Source organism: Oxyura jamaicensis, chromosome 2 (assembly GCF_011077185.1).
Source record: "Oxyura jamaicensis isolate SHBP4307 breed ruddy duck chromosome 2, BPBGC_Ojam_1.0, whole genome shotgun sequence".
NCBI lineage: Eukaryota > Metazoa > Chordata > Aves > Anseriformes > Anatidae > Oxyura > Oxyura jamaicensis.
In genome coordinates this window covers 145,403,498-145,424,362 of record NC_048894.1, presented here as the reverse complement: position 1 = coordinate 145,424,362, position 20,865 = coordinate 145,403,498, and the positions used below count along the sequence as shown (strand labels likewise).

Below are 20,865 nucleotides of genomic sequence, written 5' to 3'. Positions count from 1 at the left end.
AAACTGGGGGCAAACTGCTGGAAGGCATAATTTATCCTAACAAAGCTGGATCCAGAAAGGATGTCCACAGTCAAAGAAATCAAATGGATTGTATGCTATAACAGAAAAAAACATTTGCACCAGACCTGGGGGCCTACCACTATTGAGAAGTTGGCTATATGTCACGATGTTTTAAATAATCTTTTTCTTTATTTTTCTTTTTTCTACCTATGATAGCAAAAGATTCACATGTGCATTGTTAACTGTAAGCAGAAGGTATTACTTTGGATTTTTTTGTTTTTCATTGATTTTTATTGGAAGGGGTCAACAGATGGGCAAGAGCCCAAGCAGTAGTTGCAGTGAAATGAGCTGACTGGTCTGGGGAATAGTTATTAGTTTATGCAAATAAATATTCTCATAAAACAATCTGGCTTTGGAATAATACTGGCAAGTTTTTAAAGGTGGCCACTGTATAAATGGAATCCAAATAAGACTTACAACGGAAATCAAACAATATATACAGGCAGCATAAAGTCTACCACAACAGCTAGCATTAATAGTGAACCACACTTTATTCTTTTCATGACCACGGATTTCCTGAGCTGACAGATAGGCATGGTCCAGGAAAAACAAAACAAAACAAAACAAAACAAAACCTTGTGGAAGTGGGACCATTCAAACAACCACAGAATTTTTGAACTCAGATAAAGAAAACAAAAGGAGAATAATTAGTTGGGTCCATGTCCTCTACAATTATCAAATAATGAAATAGGCAGCCCACACTGTGTATTCTGGCACAGATTTTCTTGGGAAAAAAAAAAAAAAAAAAAATCAGAAATGAGCTTGAGTGAGTCTAGCTGTATTCTAAGTAGGTACAAGTAATATCTTCCTTTCCAGTTCCCCACAGTCTCTAGTCATGTCTGTCATCATGAAATTTCTACAGTTAATTACCATCTTACACGTAACTTTGGCTAACTTTCTGAAGCATAATTTCTACCACCCACCACCCCCTGCTAATTTAGCCCACAGAGAACAACACACACACAAAAGAACACAAAGCCCTGAACTTTCAAGTGGAGAGGACAAATAGGAGAAGTAAAAATAGCAACAAACACAGGAGTATAACAGCATGCATTTCCTACTTCAACCTACAAATAGAAGGTCACTCTTAAAATTATTCTGGCTCTTTAGTACTAACACCTCCCCGAACTCTCCTCGCACATTAGTAGTGTGAGTGAAGTGAGCTGAGAGGTGTGTAATTCTCAACACCACTCTGTGACCCCACTCAGCTAATTGGCAAGTTGGGTCTTGGGAGAAAGAGATGGAGCACATGTTGTTTCTCTGCATGACTGATCACTTAGCTGGGAAAGAAGCTTAAAAAGGCAACAGCCTGGAGGTATTGTGCCATCCTAGGCCTGACCCCATTAGAGAGGTCATGCAAGGAGAACAAGAAAGCAGCTTGGGTATTTTTAATATTTCAACATACAGAAAATATTAGGGCCTCCAGCAGTTCTTAATGAATGCAACAAACAAGAAGAACCTTAGAAGTTCAAATATTTCTTCATCACAAATTCTCATGCTCTAAGGACACCACAGATACCATCTCACAGAAAAAAATCATATGCCTTAAAGGGGTTCAGTGACAGCTACTCATTGGAACTTGAAAGAGAAATGAAGCAGTTCATCTACTGCAGGAGGATGCTAAGGGATGACCTGTGCCCACTCACTCACCTGTCAATTCCTTCTTTTCCTTGCTCATTCCTGTAGTTTATTTCAACAGTTTGCAGGACTATCTCTTGTCAGGTGAAAGAATCAACTAAATTTACAGAAAATGCCATATAACCTAATTTGGAAAGACTGCTTTCTGCCTTAATGGATGAAAAAATGATGCATGAAATCTAGGCACAGGTAGGAAAGGTCATCTTTCCCCATCACGTTCTCTACCCTGATTAACAGTTTGCAGACGTGGCTTCTCTTCACTATGCTGATGTCAACTGAGCAAGATGTATGAGAAAGTATGAAAGACTGAGGAATACAAAAGAAGCAAAAACTAAGAGCTAATAAATAACGGAGAAGAGGAAACGAAAGACTATGAACAAGAAAGATTTGGGAAAGGAAGAGAAAGTGTCTGTTGAGAAATGCTTGGAAAAGATTGAATAAAACAGAAAAAGCCCAGCAGCAGGAAAAATAATTTGAAAATTTGAACTGATGAAAATGACATTATGGAGAAGATACACAAGGGCTTAGAGAAAAAAAAAAATAGAGCATGGGGAGGAAAAAGAGAAAGAGACATTAAGAGGGGAAAAAGGGACAGTCTAATAAATTAACTGTGTAAACTTTTATCTTTTAAACATTTCCTAACTGAGGATTCACGGGCAATTTAAATGAGGCCAGCTTATTAAACAAATGTGGAGCCTAATGTGAGGATATCACAGCTCCGGCTCAGTTACCATCTTCTTCAAAGCAAAATGAAGAATATTAATGTTTGAAAACTGAAGTAGCATCAAACAGCAAAGCTAGTTCTATACAATTGGCACATTATAGACTAGACTGATTTTTCGCAAAAGATGTCTTCTGTTTTCACTTCCTCTTCAAAAAGAAACTGGAATATTGGTTTGATTATGGTTTAGAGAGCTTTGCAACAGGACAGATCTTTCTCAAAGTCAACTGGCCATAATTAATTGGCAAAAGTTGAAGCAAAGGTGACCTCAGAATACAATTCCCTCTTCTGTTTCACACCCTCAGAGAATCAAGGCAGCTCACCTCTTCAGATTCGCCCCCATCCAAAGGAATCCATGCCAATCTGTAAAACGCAATATCTGAGGATGTGGGTTTCCAGCTGACCCTAAAACTATCTGTTGATGCTTCATCAACTTCCAAATGCTGGGGAGGTGGAACTTTTTCTGCAAAATATTATGCAAAAAAAAGTGAAATTATTGTCTAAAACTTACATAGATGGCAACAGCAAGGAGACACCATTTTACCTGCAGCTTGTCATAAAAAGTATAACATGGAAGATGGATAACAAAAGCACATCAGATTCTTTGCACACTTACTTGGGAAAGTGTTTTTGTAATTGACGAGGGACATACACACAGTACATGCTTTTTACCTACTCTAGCTGTACTGGCCTTGTAATCCCCTCTCCACTGAAGGAGCTCCATGCATATCTGTACATCTGAATCCACCATCAGAGAGTTTCTATTAGTGGTCTTACTTTCCAGTCGAGTAAGAAAGTTTAGAAATTCTTTCTTGGAAAGCCTTCAAAAGTTCAGACATACATACTTGTGGTAAAGCTGCCAGTAAGTGGTTCAGATTGTCCTTCATCATACAGGGAGAAAATAGCAACAGTATATTCTGTAAGGGATGTCAGACTTGTTAAGGTATGTGTTGAAACACGATCAACTTCCACCTAGAGAAAGCATAATTTGTAGATGATATATTGATCATACACTTGAAATAAAGAAGCAAAGTTGCTTTATATTTTCATGAAATTCTGTAATTTCACTGGGTAAGAATGACACAGAAAGAGAATGTCATAGAATTTGTAAATAAATTCTGTGGAACTATGAAGAATGATAATTTCAAGGCACCAAAGCTGACAAAATTAATTAAATATTCTAGCTTATGACAAACTAAAGAAAAGTAGAACTCAGACATGGTAAAACCCAACTCATTAACTAACATACCAGCATTGTGTGTACAGGAACACAGAACTGTAAGGAAATTTCGGGCTATTGAATTCAGTCTTTTACTATTTTGGATAATTTTTGCATAAACCACTGTATTCAACTTTTGTCATGAGAAAAGATGACAGTTTTATATGGTCTCTATCCAGGCAGCAGTTAACGTGACTTTGCAGTGAACAGATCACTCAAAGCTGTATAAGCTGACAGTTTATCAGTCCAACTATTCAGTGCCGTGTTAGCTCAGCACCACAGGGGAAATGTTACCAATACAAAGCTAACAGAAAAAAAGCTGCCTGCTCTTTGAACAGACACAAAGGAATAGTTAAGAGGTAGGTAAAAACCTACTGAACATTCACTCGCATTATAAATTACATTACCACAAGCCTGAGATGTTCAAAACCATTCTCACAGAATTACTGAATATCCTGACTTGGAAGGGATCCACAAAGATCATCAAGTCCAGCTTCTGGCTCCACACAGGACCACCCACAAAATCAAACCATGTTTCAGAGGGAGAGCATTGTCCAGATGCTTCTTGAACTCCTGCAGGCTCAGTGCTGTGACCACTGCCCTGGGGAGCCTCTCCCAGTGCCCGACCACCTCTGGGTGCAGAACCTTTCCCTAACCCCCAGGCTGACCCTCCCCTGTCCCAGCTCCATGCCGTTCCCTCGGGTCCTGTCGCTGTCCCCAGAGAGCAGAGCTCAGCGCCTGCCCCTCCGCTCCCCTCGTGAGGGACCTGCAGGCCCCATGAGGCCTCCCCTCAGTCTCTTCCAGCCTGAACAATCCAAGTGACTTCAGCTCCTCCTCATACATCTTGCCCTCTAGACCCTTCACCAACTTCATAGCCCACCTTTGGACACAGTCTAATAGCTTTACTTCCTTCTTATATTGTGGCACCCAAGACTGCACACAGTACTCTAGGTGAGGCCACATCCGCACACAGTGGAACAATCACTTCCCGCAATGAGCAAGGTCCTATGCTGACATACATGGAGTGTCTAACAGACAGCCACCTTATCTATATTAAAAGTAATCAATAGGAAGAGGTCAAGTAATTTCTGACTTATATCTAAAGGGACCTAGCAGAAAGAAAAGAAAAAACACATTGCACAGGGTTTGTTATCTTCTAAACTCAGGAATATAAATATTTCATCTAATATGTAAGAAAGGACAGATATGCCCCAGAAAATAAAAAAAATGCCAAAAATCAAACCAAACGAAAACAAAATCACATGATTACATATAATTATATACAAACATTTTAATTTTTTTTTGAAATGTCAGTTGCATGTGACAACTTATTTTGTATGGGATCTATCCTATTTTAACAGTCAGCCCACTTACCATGATTTTATAAAAAACTTTTTCTATATTTGATTGGATTGCTGTATGTAAGCAAAGCTTTTGTCGCAGCTCGCAAGGTAGCTTTTGTTTACAAAGGTTACCCTTGATTATTACAGAAGTCTGCAGAGGTCCAAGGTTGGTTAAGGGAAAGAAGGTAACTAATAATTTACCTCATTGGTTTCCGTTCCATCTGTTTTAACATACATGATGCGATAGCCTTTTACATTTTTGGAAGCAGGATCCCATGTTAGTTTAGCACTATTATGTCCAATATCCGAAAATTTCAAGTTCGCTGGGGGACTCAGAGGCACTTGAAAAGGAAAGGGATAAAATCATGGGTTTAGCTGTGAAACTTTTAATGTCTTGAAAATAAGCAGCACATTTCCATTTAAAAACTCAAATCACCGATATTTATATTTAAAAAGCCCTTCATCAATGGGGCTACACAAGTACTTAAAGACAGGTAATAAGCAGAACTTTCAGTCTTGGTCAGTGTGTCTCACCTAATACTGAAAAAGAAATAACTCTCCTGCTCATACTAGATATTATAGCAGGAGCTAACTTACACAGTAGTTATAATAAATTATGAATTTGTGTTTATATTTGTAAATTAATGTAATTCAACTAGATCTGTACCTCATATTTGTTTTGTTTTTCCATAAGTATTCTATCAAAAATTTCCTAACAGGAATATTTTGGCAAAACATTTTCTGAATATAAAAGATGTAAGGGAAATTTGTCCAAAAGCATAACTAGTTCAGAAGATCTCTGAAGTTGAAATTTTTATTTTTACTGTTTTACCTCTGCTTAACCTTTCCCCTATCTTACATAAAGGAATTATTCTCTGTGTAAAGGTCACATTTGCCTGAAGCTGTTTCCTAACAGCAACCCCAGTTAAAGACAGATTTATATACTACACACTCCTTGACTGTCATGAGCTGGAGGAAAGCCAGGTCATGCAAAAGTCGCAGATTGCTTCCATTTTTCTGTCACCCAAGAGGAAGCAATTTGTGCTATCTCTGTTACTCTCGGCAGTAGGTTCTGTATTACCCCAACATCTGCTTATTTTCTCCAAGTTGTGAAAGTTTTCTCTATCCATCCTACCTTCACTCACACACTCCTCACCAATCCACATGGACAGAAAAATATCAACACTTCAGAAGCTGTTTCCCTCACACAACAGCATGTGGGAAAAAGCAAAAGATAAAAATGGTATATGGGTTCTTCATTCAGGCCATATAGTGACTGAGAATCTGCAAGCAAATACCTAACCAGCATAGGAACAGTCAACTCAACTTGGCTATGAGGAAAGAGAAGATGAGAACAGATTGGAATTATACTAGATGGCTTTGCCACACTTTCTGGCATGCGATATATTCCTCTGAGTCAAGTGAAGGGAGTATCACGTGCTGGCTTTCCTTTCTACTTTCTGTCAGTTGTGGAATTCACTTCATTTCACCAACCTGGCCATACCACAAAATGCTTCAGTCTCAGCTCTTTCTTTTTGGAACATAATCTTCTGACAACATTGCTCACGACTAGACAGGCAGTCCTGCTGCCAAAGTTATATGATATTTACAGTGAGACTTGGGTAAATCCTGCCCTTCCCCCCCAAAAAAATGCAAACTCAGAATAAGCTTATTGATCATGTCACTTTGTGGCACGAGACAGGTTTCACTACAGTGATTAAGATGACTCTGTGTGTAGAGTAATTTTTAATAAATACAGATCTGATACTACGTGTAATGCTACTGTAAATAAGGCAGATCCCTCTCCAAGCAGATACGTGGTACAGGAAGAAAATACCAGGCAGCCTGTTCTTTAATTGAAAGATAGAAATAATCACACTGAAATTAAAAAAAATAATAATAAAAAAATAGCTTAAATCTGAATCCAGACAGGGAAGACATTACCACTGAACACTGACCGTGTGTGGCAGGTGTGCTCACCAAGAGCTTCCTCTCCTCCCAGACTGCCCCCATGCCTGATCAGTCAAAGCCTGTTAGAAGAGGCTTATTTGAATAACTGCATACAGAAGCTTAGAATTAATCCTCTTTCTTATTACAGTGCTAAAAACCAGTCAGAGTTAGCTGTACTAAGTCACCTTAAAAATAAATGAAGGTTGTAGGGTTAGTTTTTTATTATTATTATTCTGGTCTGGTAATAGCAATGATGCTGGTCTGACTAACATATGTTACTAGCTTCTGCAATCAAACACTGAGGTCATGATTCCTCAGCTTGTGCCAATGTATCTGGAATTTGCATGTGATCTTCCATCCAATGTGTTAGCAAGGTTTAGAGCTGTGCAACCTCCAAGATCATATGACATGAAGTGAATTGAGGCTGGCACAGTCATAAACTACATAAACTACTAGGAAAAATGAAAAACAGATATTGACCAAAAGGAGGAAAAAAAAAAGGGGGGGGGGGGGGGGAATGAGAGATACACGATAGGATAGAATGACAGAGAAAATTCAAAACTTGATTCTCCAAGTGTTCAGAATCTTTCTCACTTTTAAAGTCCACAAACATTCCCAAGTTGCATTAGTTCCCTGTCTGTGCTTGTCTCTCTTGAACTGTTCAATAGCACTTGTAGAACGTCTTCTACCATTACTCACTTTACAGGTCATTGCTCTGGCTCTTCTCTTTCTTAGCACTCACATGCCTGAACTTTTCTCATCTATTAAATGTAAGCCACTTTCACACTGGCCCACTCAAGCCAGGAGCACAAAACAAGGGGAAGCATTCACTCCACTGCTGGAAGCAGGAGAGGTATCACTGAATGCAGTGCCAGAAATATCCCTGCCGCACAATTGCTTATTTTCAATTCCTTTGTCTTCCAAATTGCTGAGGCTATTTAGAGAGCCGACATACAGTGCTGTGTACAGTTAGCAAAGGACAGAATTTAGCTGGCCAAACTCTTGCTGCTTATTAAAAACACATCATCTATCATGAATGCACAGGCGCTTTCCAACCCCTCATTTACCAGATGTTAAGCAGTAGGGGTTGGATAGAAATCTTCCCTTGCTTCTTTTCCATCTGTACTGACTATTACTGAGCCAGAGGAATGAACTTCTCCATCTGAGCAGACTTTCCCAAAACACACCTGGTACTCTGGCTATAGGAGACTAAACAGCAGTCTCAGTTTAGTTCTCCTTTGTGACCTTCATTCACCTTCAGCACGTTCAAAAAACTACCACTAGTTCCACTGAAGTCAACAGGGATACCCATAGTACTGCTACTGACAAGAGAAAAGAGTTCAAATAAGATTTTAAAATCAGATCTTTTCTAATATGTGCAAAGACTGTTGTGAAGTTCTGTTAACACCGAGGTGAATAGAGGTACGTGCTACCCACGTGTAGTTTCTTGTCCTGTAAGGGGATCACTAGCTTCTTCTCCAAACATGGCATAAACCGTGACTGTATACTCTGTATTTGGCAATAGTCCATCCAGTTCAAGTTCTGTGGAAGCCTCCCCAATTTTTATCTAGAAACACCATGAATAAAAAAGACACATTATTTCTGAATTAGCTCATGATGGGGAAGAATGCTAATTACACACTTGGAATTAAACTCGTGATCAAATATTTGGTGAGCATTTTTCTGATATTGTGCCTGATCTTGGCCCAAGATTTGGGGATTTTGCACAATTATCAAAAGAACAAAATTGTCAAAAGGCCAAAAGCCAATGTGAAGGTAAGCAAACTTTGAAGGTAACTAGTCACATTAGCAATGACACAATAGAACTCTCTGGAATGTGCAGCTCCTATGTCCTTTTCATTCCCAGCTACATCTTGTTTCATCTTCAGTCTTTTACAGGAGAAATTAATTTCTATGCACAGCAAGGCTCAGTTTTTCTGCTTGCTAATTCAGGCATGTATCACTTTTCATTTCCACCTCTTCAATGAGAGCCACGGCAACAGGAACTGACTTATTTACTGGGAAAAAGTCTTTTTTCAGGGTTTGGCTCAGATCTCCTGATTCAGCTAGGTTTCAGGGAGAGATTTATTTAGCAGAGAATACAAGTCTATGCGAGCTTTTGGTAGCTTCCTACACTCTTTCACACACAAGTGTGCATGCCCTAGCATGCTTTTTAATGTTCTTGCTTGAACAGAGATGCTATACATAATCTGAATTATACATATAGAAGCTTGAGCTTAAAAACATTTTAAATCCTGTCCCAAAGTTTCACTGGAACCATGCTAGAAACTATTTTTAGTCTACTGCTTTTAGTATTTTACTTACAGTAGAAGACTGTAGTTTACCTAGTCCCATTTTTTTCTTTCTAAAAATACCTATTAAAAAGACTTTTGATGGAAAGCATTATTTTTAAATTTAAAAAATAAAAGTTGAACAGAATTAGAACAGAATTAGAATATTTGCTGATTTGATTTACTTTCAAAGGTCCTGGCGAGTACAAAGGCTTAACTTCAAATTCTAGTGATACCACACTTAGGAAGTAACTTAGGTGTTTGGGGCTTTTTATGAGTGTTTGCTTTATATGATGACACAGTATCATCTCTTACCATTTCAAAAGAGTTACTTTAATTCAGATGAAATTGTTGCATTTTTTGACAATGACATATAAAAGTAATCAACTGGTACTTGCCCTCTGTTCATAAAGTCTAACATGAAGTACTTAAGACAGTCATGGAAAAAAAAAAGTATTTGTTGATAAAGTTGAATGTTAAAGGCCAACTACTATTTTATTCTTTAAATATTTATTTCTTTAACACTTATTTTTCATATGAAAGCTCAGTACATCACCTCCTTTTCATCTGCAGCCAATCCTTCTGTGAGAGGAGCATACAGGATCATGTAACCTGTGGCACCCGCTACTCCATTCCACTTAGCTCTCATGCTGCTGTGCGACACATCGTACAACTGCAGATCTGATGCCATTGGCAAGGCAACTACAGCAGAAAAAAAGAGACAGACACTTCAGTTGTCTCACTTGAATAACCAGGTATTTTACAAGCAGTTTATTTTACTGTAGGAAACCCAAAGGAAAATAGCTACCTCCAGGCGTGGAAGTGCTGTCTGTATGACACAACTATGAAGAACAGGTTAATACATAAAAGACTGCAGAATTATAGAAATGAGGAAATTACAATCTAACCACGCCAGGTTACGCCAGGGCAAAGTTTGTCCCTACAAAGCATTGGAGCTCTTTGTCTTAATAACTTTGTACTTTTCAGGTGGGAGGATTTCAGTTCTTTAAGCAGCAAATCTCTCTGTTCACCTCACCCTCCCTTCTCCCTGATCTGTACAAAGATAACCGCTTGCTATTGAAGAATGGGCAAGGCTGCTACAAGGAACAAGTCCCTAGAGGTAGCTTTTTTACAGCAGTAATTCCCAAGCCAGTGTGTTGGAAAGACAGCCTTGATGTAGGACATCATGGAGCAAACCCTGAATAAGTAACTTACACACAGCAAAATACTTTGACTACAAGCTGTTGTGTTTAGAGCCTGGAGTCTCCAAACTGACTACCAGCCTGTGTCAGTGGGATTATGCAAATATGAGCAAGAACACCCATCACAAGTCACGGTGGATGCTAATGTGACTATATAAGCACGTGCCATTCTCCATACTGGTGGCTAATTTTAATCTGTCAGTATCTCACACAATGTAAACTACAATTTCCCGTAATTCTCCATTGGGATGGTAAAACAAACAAACAAACAAAAAAACCTTTTAAACTGCATGTATTTTATCATCTGGAGTGATTAATACTTGCACATGTCAGGCTGTCACTTCTAACACACTATCAGATCAGTACTCAATGCTGCATGACCTTGGGGTGTGATCTGAGCAGATCTCAGAAAGTCATCAGGGCTGGGCTCAGTCAGAACTTGACTAGGTGACTTCAAAGGAATACCAGGTGCAATAGGAAATGATCCCGTTGGCGCATTATGCGTCTCTCTTCTCTGCCTCAATAAATTAAACTGTTCCTAGCACTTTGTCATGGGGTAAAACACAGCTGGAGATAACATTTTGGGAGACAAAAATTCAAGTCTCAATTTTATATGATGCCGTTTTCTTTTATTTTCAGATTGGGAAGATTAGCTTGACAAAGAATCAAAGAACTGTTGCAGATGGAAGGCATCTAGGATCACCTAGTATAGTTTCTGTGTTCAGTCAGGATCAGCTACAGAAAGTTGATGAGGATCATGCCCAGTAGGGTTTTGGATAGCTCTGCAGATGCAGGCTCCAGTCTCTCAGGACAACTCACTCAAGTGTTTGACCATGACAGTAAAAAAGTGCTTTCTTTTGTTTAGATTTAATTTCATGTTTTTTAATTTGTGCCCGTTGAATTTTGTCTTGTCAGCGGGCACTACTGAAAAGAGTCTGCCTTCCTCTTCTTCATTCCTTCCCATCAGGGATTCTTACATGTTTGTAAGATCTTCTATTCTCCAAGCTGAACAGCCATAGCTGTCTCTCCTCTTATGAAATATGCTCCAATCACTGAATTATCTTTGTGGTACTTCACTGGACTCCAGTAAATCCGTGTCTCTCATGTACTGGGGAGTCCAGCAGTGGATGTAGCATTTCACATGTGGCCTCACCACTGCTGAGCTGAGGGGAAGGATCACCTGGCTGGCAATGCTCTGCCTACTGTAGCTCCAGAGGTGGTTGACCTTCTTTGCTGTGAGGGTGTGTTGCTGGTTCATGTTCAGCTTGTTGTTTACCAAGATCCTCAGGTCCTTCTCTGGAGAGCTGTTTTCCAGGCAGCTGGCCACTAGCATGTACCAGTGGCTGGGTTTATGCTTCCCCAGGGGCAGGACTTTGCACTTCCCTTTCTTGAACTTTGTGAGGTCAAAAATGATTCCCCTTTCATAAATCCATGCTGACTACTACTTTCCTGTCCTTCATGCATTTGAACAGGGTTTCAAGGATTAGTTACTCCATTATTTTCCCAGGGACTGAGATGAGGATGACCAGCCTGTAATTCCCTGGATCCCCTTCACAAAGAAATGACATTTGCTTTCTTCCAGTCTTCAGGAACCTCTCCCAGTCACCATGACCTTTCAAAGATAATCAAGAGAGTCTTCACAATAATGTAAACCAGCTCCCTTAGCACTTATGTGTGCAACCCATCAGGTCTTCTATGTAGTTTGCTTAAGTGCTACCTAATACTGGTCCTCCTCTAGTGAGGGTAAATATTCTATGTTCCAGACCTTCTCACTGATCTCAAGCACCTGGGACTCACGAAGGCCATTTTTACTGATAAAGACTGCATCAAAGAAGGCATCGGGTACTACTGCTTTACCATGTCATTTGTCACCAGGTTCCCTGTCCCCTTCAGGAGTGGGCCCATGTTTTCCTCAGTGTTCCTTTTGCTGTTCATGCACCTGTACAGTCCTATGCTTTTGCTCTCCACCTCCTTTGCCAAATTAAGCTCCAGGTTGGTCTTCGCTTTCCTAAACCTATACTACAAGATCAGACAGCAACTCTACACTTCTCCTGGGTCACCTCCCCCTGCTTCCACCTCTTACACCCTTCCTTTTTTATGTTGGAGTTCAGTTAGGAGTTCCTTGTCAGGATGGTCTGTTCTTGAGCTTGGAGGAGGAGATCTCTGAGTAACAAGCAGCTTTTCTAGACCCCTCTTCTCACCAGGGCCATATACATTTGGATTCTTCCGAGCAGATCTCTGAGGAAGTTGAACACTGCAGTCCTGAAATCCAGAGCAGTGGCCCTGCTTTTCGCTCTCCTCACTCCTCTCAGAATCCTGAATTCCACCATTTCACAGTCACTGCAGCCAAGGCTGCCTGTGACTTCAATATCTCTGATCAGTTCTTCCTAGTATGCAACTATCAGCTTCAGCACCTTCTGTTGGTTCCTCAATCATCTGAGTCAGAAGGTCAATGCACTCTACAAATCTTCTAGATTGCTTGAGCCTTGCTGTTTTTCTGCCAGCAGATGTCAGCTACTGATATATTTCCTATTGAATTTCTGGCTCCTAATTTTAACATCAGAATTATTCTTTATTTCCCTTCCTAATATGTGTAAGGCTTACTACAGAAAATAGTTGTATTTTGTATACAAATATATACTTCCTATTCCTATGATCTGTAACAGCACTTAGTTTGAGGTACTAACATGGTTTTCCTTACAGAACCCCAAACTGCAAATGCAGCCACTCTAAAAATATCCCAAGTCATCATTTGACAGGTAGAAAATCAACTGAATCATTAAAAAAGTAACTTACAGAAGTTACTTTGAAATACTTGGCACTGGTGGGAATCACATGCAGGTAATTTCTGGTCCCACCTAATACTCCACTCATTAGATCATCTTCAACCGCAAACCTTATTTATAAAGCTTGGCTCCACAGCCAAAATTTAGGAGTGTTCTAATTTAGTATTCAGTACAACTGACTTCAAAGTTCAGCCCAGAGATAAATAAAACTCTCAGCGTTTAAAGATCTGCAGAGCATTTGGACTTAGGAATTTGACCCAGAATTAATTCAAACTGAAATTAATTTAAGACAAATGCATTAAAAGGAGCTAATGTTTGAACAGTGTGATTCAGTGCAGAAAATAAAATACCTAACAAACGTGATTAGGATACTCACATGTAGTTTCAGTTCCACGAAGGCCCTCGCTAGCAGCATTTGAGTATATAGCAAATACAGCTATCTGGTATTCAGTTAAAGACATCAGGTTTTTCAGAACTGTTGTTGATACACTTCCATCTACCACAACCTGTTTAGAAGAAAGTTCAACTAAATATTCATATGGCAAACTAACAATATTGTTATCCAATCAATAAATCTCTCTTTCAAGTGGTTTTTAAACTAGCATCTAAGAATCAGTGTGCTAGATTTCAATTCATAAACTAGATTTGCTTCTCCTACCTTTATGTACAGTAAGGCATCTGAGAAATAAGAAAGCAAGTATGTACATAATTCAAATGTTTAGCTGATATATAAGTAACTATTCAGAATAAAGGAACTGTTCAGATAAAGTGCTTGCAATGCAGTTTAACTGTGTGTATTGGTCACTTTTTAATATTATTACTACACCCTCATAAATATTCCTTTAGGACTAAATATGTGAACACTGTACTACAAATTGACATTAATGCATATCCAAGCTAAATGCAATGTATGTAGTGCAAAAAGAAACAAAATATATCCTTTGTAAAACCCTTTTGCTCTTTTGCATTTCCATTCACTTTTGTGAGTTGCCAGCCAAAGCCAAAAGCTTGTTCTACTGCATTTTTGCACATCTCCAAAATGCCTCTAAGTCCTGTGCAAATAAATACCTTGACATTTTCAGCAATCAGTTGTAGACATCCCAAAATATACATCCATATTTTCTTCCTTTAATGAATCCTCTCTTCTTAGAACTGAAAATCTGTCTTACCATCAGTTCCTACCTCTTCTGTTCTTGTAAACAGAATGGCACAGGGGAAGTTGATAGATTTGTTTCAAGTAATCATATGTGTAAGCAAAAATGCAGGCACTTACCTGAAGGTACAACTCACGCCATTCCCCCAAAGTACTGCCATGTTTATGGCACATTTACTTTAATGTGCTACATGACAGAAAAGCAGCCTGGCCACTACCTAATGTTCAACTCCATCTTATGTGACCATAACTCTTTTTTACAGTGTGCTTCAAGTCCACACAGGCTATTTTTGGGTAGATTTACGTAAAACCAGGGATCTTCTGTCTGGTTAGTTCTTCCTGTTGTATTATAAACTTCTGGGAGGCTTGTACTTATATTACCTCTTCTGGTTGCCCTCCTCGAGTGGGATAGTACACAACTCTGTATTTTTCCACTTTGCCTGGTGCATGGGTCCAGCTAACGCGGAATCCTCTAGCTGTTACCTCAGATGTGACCAAATCCGTAGGAGCCCCAACCGAAGCAACAATTGTTCCTAGGTTAGAAACAATGCAGTTTATTTTTTTTATTCCTCTCTGCAAAATAATTTTTTGTTTTGTTGTATTTATTGAAGCTCCAAAGATCTCTCCTCATCAGAGAATCTAATGCCAATCAGAAAATCTACTGCCCATTCATATTATTAATTCCCAATGGAAACAAAGAATTTATAATATGAATGAATTCTGCACATAGAGTTTTCACTGGGATTAAGCCTCCCTGGTCTTGCATAAACATTATATCAAAGAGACAAAAATACAAAACTAAACCTTCCTGTCCTTCCTCCCATCGTTCTTTCAAGCCCCTTCTCTTCCCTTTTTATTTTTTTTCAGGATGCCTGCTTCCCAGTCATGAAAAACACACAAGTACATACACAGCTGTCGTCTCCTGTGTTCCTTTGCACACTTGCAGGTCAGAAACTGATATGCTGCCTGTCAGCAGATTGATGAGATGTACTGAATAGCCATCTTCCCTGGCAACCATTCCTTTCCACAAAGATGCCTCCTCTCTGTATGTTTTTTCCATCCTTTCCCTCTCAGTTTCCCAGTTTACTGCTTGTTCACTCCACAAGACACCATTAATATTTTGTATTTCTTCCAGTTTCCAGGTGAATTAAAGAGTGAAAAATTGAGTGAAACCTTTCTAATACACATTTTTCACTGCGCAGGTAGGAATATGTGTGAAAGACAACTTTCCTTGCTAGTATATATTATAAGCATCTTGAAAAATCACTCAGCATTCCTGTGATATTACAGAATCACAAACGAAGCAATATGAACAAACTTCAGTGAAGCCATTCAGAAAGAATTTCCTCAGGTATGACCCTTTCTCTGACAAATTGCAGTATTTTATCATAGATATTTCTTTTGTTCAGAACAGCGAAAAATTATTGTAGTCAGAGAAGGCTTTTTTATATAGAAGAAGAGCGTTCTCCACCAACACCTTTTCTTATGCCCTGAAATATATTTTAGTAATGTATTAAAGAATAAAGAGGAAAAAAATATATCATCAGGAAGGGACCAAGCAATCTTAAAAGCTGAAAATTTTGAAAACTTACGAGACAATAAAAACAGTGAGTTAGGAGATGGAAAGCACAGCACAGACATAACAGTTCCATGTGCAGCTGTTAAAGTAATTCATCCCCAAACCTGTGTATTATGATTTTTTTCCCCTTACCCACTACTTGGAAATAGATATAGCAGAATGAATGTATATCTACATATGCATTTGTACTACAAAAATCATAATATTTACCACTATCAAAGACAAAGAGCAAAAGATCAAAGCTATCAAAGCAAGAACAAAGCATAACTTCCCTAACAACGTACCTTCTTGTGAGGAAAAGACTATGCAGCTTGACTTAAATGCCAGAAGTCAGCTTGGAACTACAGGTATTCAGAATAGGACTTCCAGCTATAAATTCATACTAAATTACATTAGATTTCATTTCTTATTCACCTTTGATTTCCTTTTCCTGTTCCTCTACTCGTGAGCACACTGTTCTGGTAAGACCTTCAACAATAGTATGCATGAAGTTGAAGTCAGCAACGTTGTAGACATGTGTGCTGTCAGGTTCAGAGGCAATCTCTTTGAGTTCATTTATGTCAGCATTCTTCACACCTATCATTGGAAAGAAAAATAAAATATTTGCAACAATAACAACAGCAAAAAAACTTGCATGCACAGGCACTCCTAAAAAGTGATTTTTTTCCATTTCTTTTTAATGACCAACTACAGATACAGCTCTGTCATTAAGATGTTACTTCAAAAAATAATTTCTGCCAGTGTACACTCTATTTTTTTCAGCTGTCTCTTGATAATGCAGCATGTACATATCATGCTAAATTCACGTTATAGTTGAATGTATTGGTAAACATATTAAAGGTTTAAAATAATGTTTATACTTACAGCATACAGACACCAAAGAACACTTAATTCATGCAAAGGGAACAGATACACCAGAGTTTAATGGGACACTGTATATGGATATGGCAGAATACCCACCAATAGCAAACAGCTCAATGCCAGCATCTCGTAGGTTTTTAGCAGGAGGGATAACATCATCCTGGGATTTCCCATCGGTGATCAATATGCCGATTTTAGATACCCCAGGCCTCGCACCTGCTTCAGGCTTAAAGCTGTTTTCCAAAATGTAAGTTAATGCAAGACCTAAAAATGGAAACATTTTAAAAGGGAAAAACATCCATTATTTTTTTGGATATCACGGTGTTATACTCCCACTCAATTTAAAAACCCTGAGAAATCTTTTAATAAAGAATGATTATGGAAAAAGAGCTTATTTAATAGAGAATGTATTCCAACAAGCAAACTAAATGGCAGTGGTGACATTTCATTTTTAGCAGCCTTTTGATCAATCACTGTATTTTCAACTGGCTGTGGAAGCCTTAATTGACCTTCCAATGGATTTTTTTTTTTTTTTTTTCATTCCTACAATCATACTAGAATCTCTCTGTCTTTTGTCCCATTGCAATCACTTCTACCAAAATAAGGCCTGTTGAAGAAGAGAAGAATAATCTTTCAGATCCTTTCTCCCCTTTTCCTCCCTACCAAATAAAAAAGGCAACAGTTTACTTAAAGGCATGCCTGGGTATTCAAATATGTCATTGTCCTGGCAAGACAGCCAGTATTACTAATAGCTACCTTGATGATACTGGCGTTGCACTGAGGCCGTATTTTTCCCAGGGTGACAGGCATCCTCCATTTCTCTATCACTGAGTATCTTCTTGGGTTTTAGTGCTCTAACTACCAAAAGGTCAATGGAAATCTAAAAGCCCCAGGTGATCATTTGGACAGTTACTATTGCCAGTTGTCAGATATTAGAACAGCATCCTTTCCTTCCCCAAAATAAAGCTTTGTGCAAGAACATTATGAATAGATTTTGCATGTTTTCCTAGCAGGTTAAAGATTTTACTTCAAGCACACGGAGTCCACATACACTTTGCTTTATGAGACCCTGTCCTGACTAGAAAGATTCCCAGTGAAGCCAATGAGAAAAACACTTCAGAAAGACTTCACAGACATCAGACAAAGCCATTAGTAATCTGTAAATAAACATGCCTTTTTCCCTTCACAATAAGATACACAACTTCTTAGGTTGTGCAGCAGGATGTGTTTTTTAATAGAAGACTAAAATTTAAACATACACCGTACCTGTCAGCGTATTCCCTCCTTTATATGGTAGATTACGGACTGCATCCAACACCGCATCTTTTGTGCCATAGGCATTCAAATGCCATTCGATGCGAGGATCACCACTGTACTGTGCAAGACCTAATGTACCAGAAATTAAAGTACTGCATTAGACAACAAAGCATTTTTTTTCTGAGTAGTTGTACTTTACATATGTGGTTATTAACAGCTTGCTACTGTAAGAGGAAAACTGTACTGCTTGATGCCAAAAAAACTGAATTATGTTGTTCTTAGAGGCAGCTCCTCCATTTATTTTCAAAGCCTTCCCTTCAAGTGCTAAAGTAAGTAAATGAGAAGGATCACACAACACTTTCAGAGGTTAGTAAGATTCCAGAAAAAAATGCTTTTTTGAAAAAGAACATTTTTATTTAATATGTTTTAGAACAGACTAAAATGTAAGTAGCAGAACAGAAATGTAACATTTGAGCCAGTTAAAACCACCAGAAGTCGTCCATTGGCATGTTCTTCCTTTCAAAATTAAACTGTAAGGATTTGATCTAATGCTGATTGAAGTCGGTATGGATTTTTCCACCTTTTTTTTTTTTTTTTTTCCACTGACATTGTATTACTTTGCTTAAGCAGAGTACTACAGTAAATGTGAAGAATACCTTCATTAATGTTAGAAACATTCTAGCAGTATTAAAAATTAGAATGAATCCTGCACAAACAAGCAGCATTAAGCTGTTAACGATCTTTAAACCATAATGTTTTTACATTGCTGCGGCAGTACTAAGAAAAAACAGGATACCTTACCTACTCTTGTTTTCTCAGATCCCACATTGAAAGCAGAAACCAGATTTTCCAGGAATAGTCGAACAAGTCTGAAATTGAATCGGCCAATACTCCAGGAACCATCTACTAGAATCACAATATCTGCAATAGCTGGAGTTTTACAGGTAAACAGGCTTCCTGCAAATCATTAAAATGAAAACATAACCTTTAATTTAACAATCAAATTGCAACTAAATACATTTAAAATTTCTTCCTCCAAGTAAGCCTAATACCTAAAACTTCCTTCCAAGGGCAAAGTGAAAAATAATAAAAACTCCCAAATATATTTGCCCTAAATCTAGTAATAGAACACTTTGGCCATTGTCTACTTTGATTATTTTGTTAGGCTGTTTTGTTTTGGGAGACCCACAAAAAAATCTAAAAATATGATACTTCAGAAAGAATAAGTTAAACATCATATAATGCAACCAAACCAGTAGTTCATTTTCATTATCCAGATGAATTCTATACATGGTATGAAATTCATGACACTTAACTTTAGGTGTAGACAACACAAAGAGTAAAACTGAAAGTTGATTAAATATGCTGTATCAAACCTAAGTAGGATGCACTCAATACAGCAAAGGTAAAATACAGAGATTCAAATTCACAATGTTACCTAACACCATATAAAGATGGAGTCAAGTGCCTCTCTTGGAAATGTATGAAAAAGAAGTAACCAAAATTAAAGGAATAAGAAATCACCAGAAAAGACCTGGTGAGAATCACCCTAAACCATGCTTTAGGTTTAGCCTACCAATGAGGAAATCAGAGAAAATGGGAGTAGAGTTCAGACACAAATTGCAAGAAAAGCCAACAAGCAGGCTTTTAGGGAAACAAATTCTTAACAAATTTAGAAGGCTAAGAAAATGTACCACGTTCAGTTAGGAAAAACAACTGGAAGGCAAGGAAGTGGAGGATAGACCATGGAAGAGTGTGAGGAAAGGTTTCCATGACCTCCAATAGAATAGCCACAACCCACAGAACGGCTGCATGACTGTAATAGTGGATTCATAGTGTATGGAGGGAAAATAAATGATGTTATGCAGGTACACCAAACAAGAGCCTGTGTCTGAACTCTAAAAATAGCAAACCACCTGCAGGACTGACTACAGAATAAGGATGGAAGCAGAAAAGTCAAAGCAAAGCATGTTAGTGGAAAAGGTCTCATGCATGACCAACCATTTAGGCAGGAAAAACATGTCCCTGAACACAGAAGAAGAAAGTGATTAGTGAGGCTGATTAGTGAGGTAAGCTGCATCCCAGCTTCCATCGTCAGTCTCCTCAGGGTCCACTACAAAAATTAGCTGACTGAGGCTACTAACATCAAGGGTGGTATACTGACAGCAATGACCAATGGAGTAATGAAGTCTTAGAAACAAACTGATCTTGAGCACAGATGCTCAGCAAATAAATTCGTTGAGAATTATCAATAAGATGTCCAGTTATTTGCTCCTTGTGAGGGAATAAACCACATGGTTAGCAACTCAAAACTTTAACATCAAATTATAGTGACAACCTTATAATTAAAACTGAAATGATAATCTTACAGGCAAAAACAATCTGATGTGCAGAAGGACTTAAAAATTATTAGATTCTTACTGTAGTGTAAATCCACTGACCAGGAAACCCAATCCATAAATTTACAGTTAATATCTTACACATGTACTAAAAATGTCTTGAAAAGAGACAGGAACATTTCCTACGTGCAGTTAGCAGTGTAGAATAAGTTCTAAACACATGACAAAAATTCCACTTACAAAGATGCCAAAACAAATATTTTATTTTAGTTTTTACAGTACAAGACAACGCTATTTGAATTGGCAACACATTTTAAAATGGAAACACTGGGGAACATTTAGTAAGCATCACAAAAATTTTAAATTGGAGGATAAATCCAAAGGAGGTCCAAATCTTTCTATCATTGAACTTAATAGGAAAAATTCCATTGATTTCAGTGAGAATGAGATCTGCCTTTTTGTGATT

At 38.3% G+C, this 20,865-nt stretch overlaps 1 protein-coding gene across 5 annotated transcripts in view; it reads right to left on the bottom strand.

The window, feature by feature from the left end:
* COL14A1 (collagen type XIV alpha 1 chain) overlaps positions 1-20,865 on the bottom strand; it is a 127,554-nt gene that overhangs the window by 69,706 nt on the left and 36,983 nt on the right. For all 5 annotated transcript variants that reach the window (XM_035318050.1, XM_035318052.1, XM_035318054.1 and 2 more), the window contains exons 6-16: positions 18,862-19,017; positions 18,070-18,189; positions 16,903-17,067; positions 16,357-16,518; positions 14,745-14,896; positions 13,587-13,716; positions 9,779-9,924; positions 8,369-8,498; positions 5,183-5,322; positions 3,265-3,391; positions 2,743-2,882 (exon numbers count right to left, since the gene is read on the bottom strand). In XM_035318050.1, the coding sequence (XP_035173941.1) occupies positions 2,743-2,882; positions 3,265-3,391; positions 5,183-5,322; positions 8,369-8,498; positions 9,779-9,924; positions 13,587-13,716; positions 14,745-14,896; positions 16,357-16,518; positions 16,903-17,067; positions 18,070-18,189; positions 18,862-19,017 (1,568 nt within the window). The remainder of the gene's footprint in view (positions 1-2,742; positions 2,883-3,264; positions 3,392-5,182; positions 5,323-8,368; positions 8,499-9,778; positions 9,925-13,586; positions 13,717-14,744; positions 14,897-16,356; positions 16,519-16,902; positions 17,068-18,069; positions 18,190-18,861; positions 19,018-20,865) is intronic.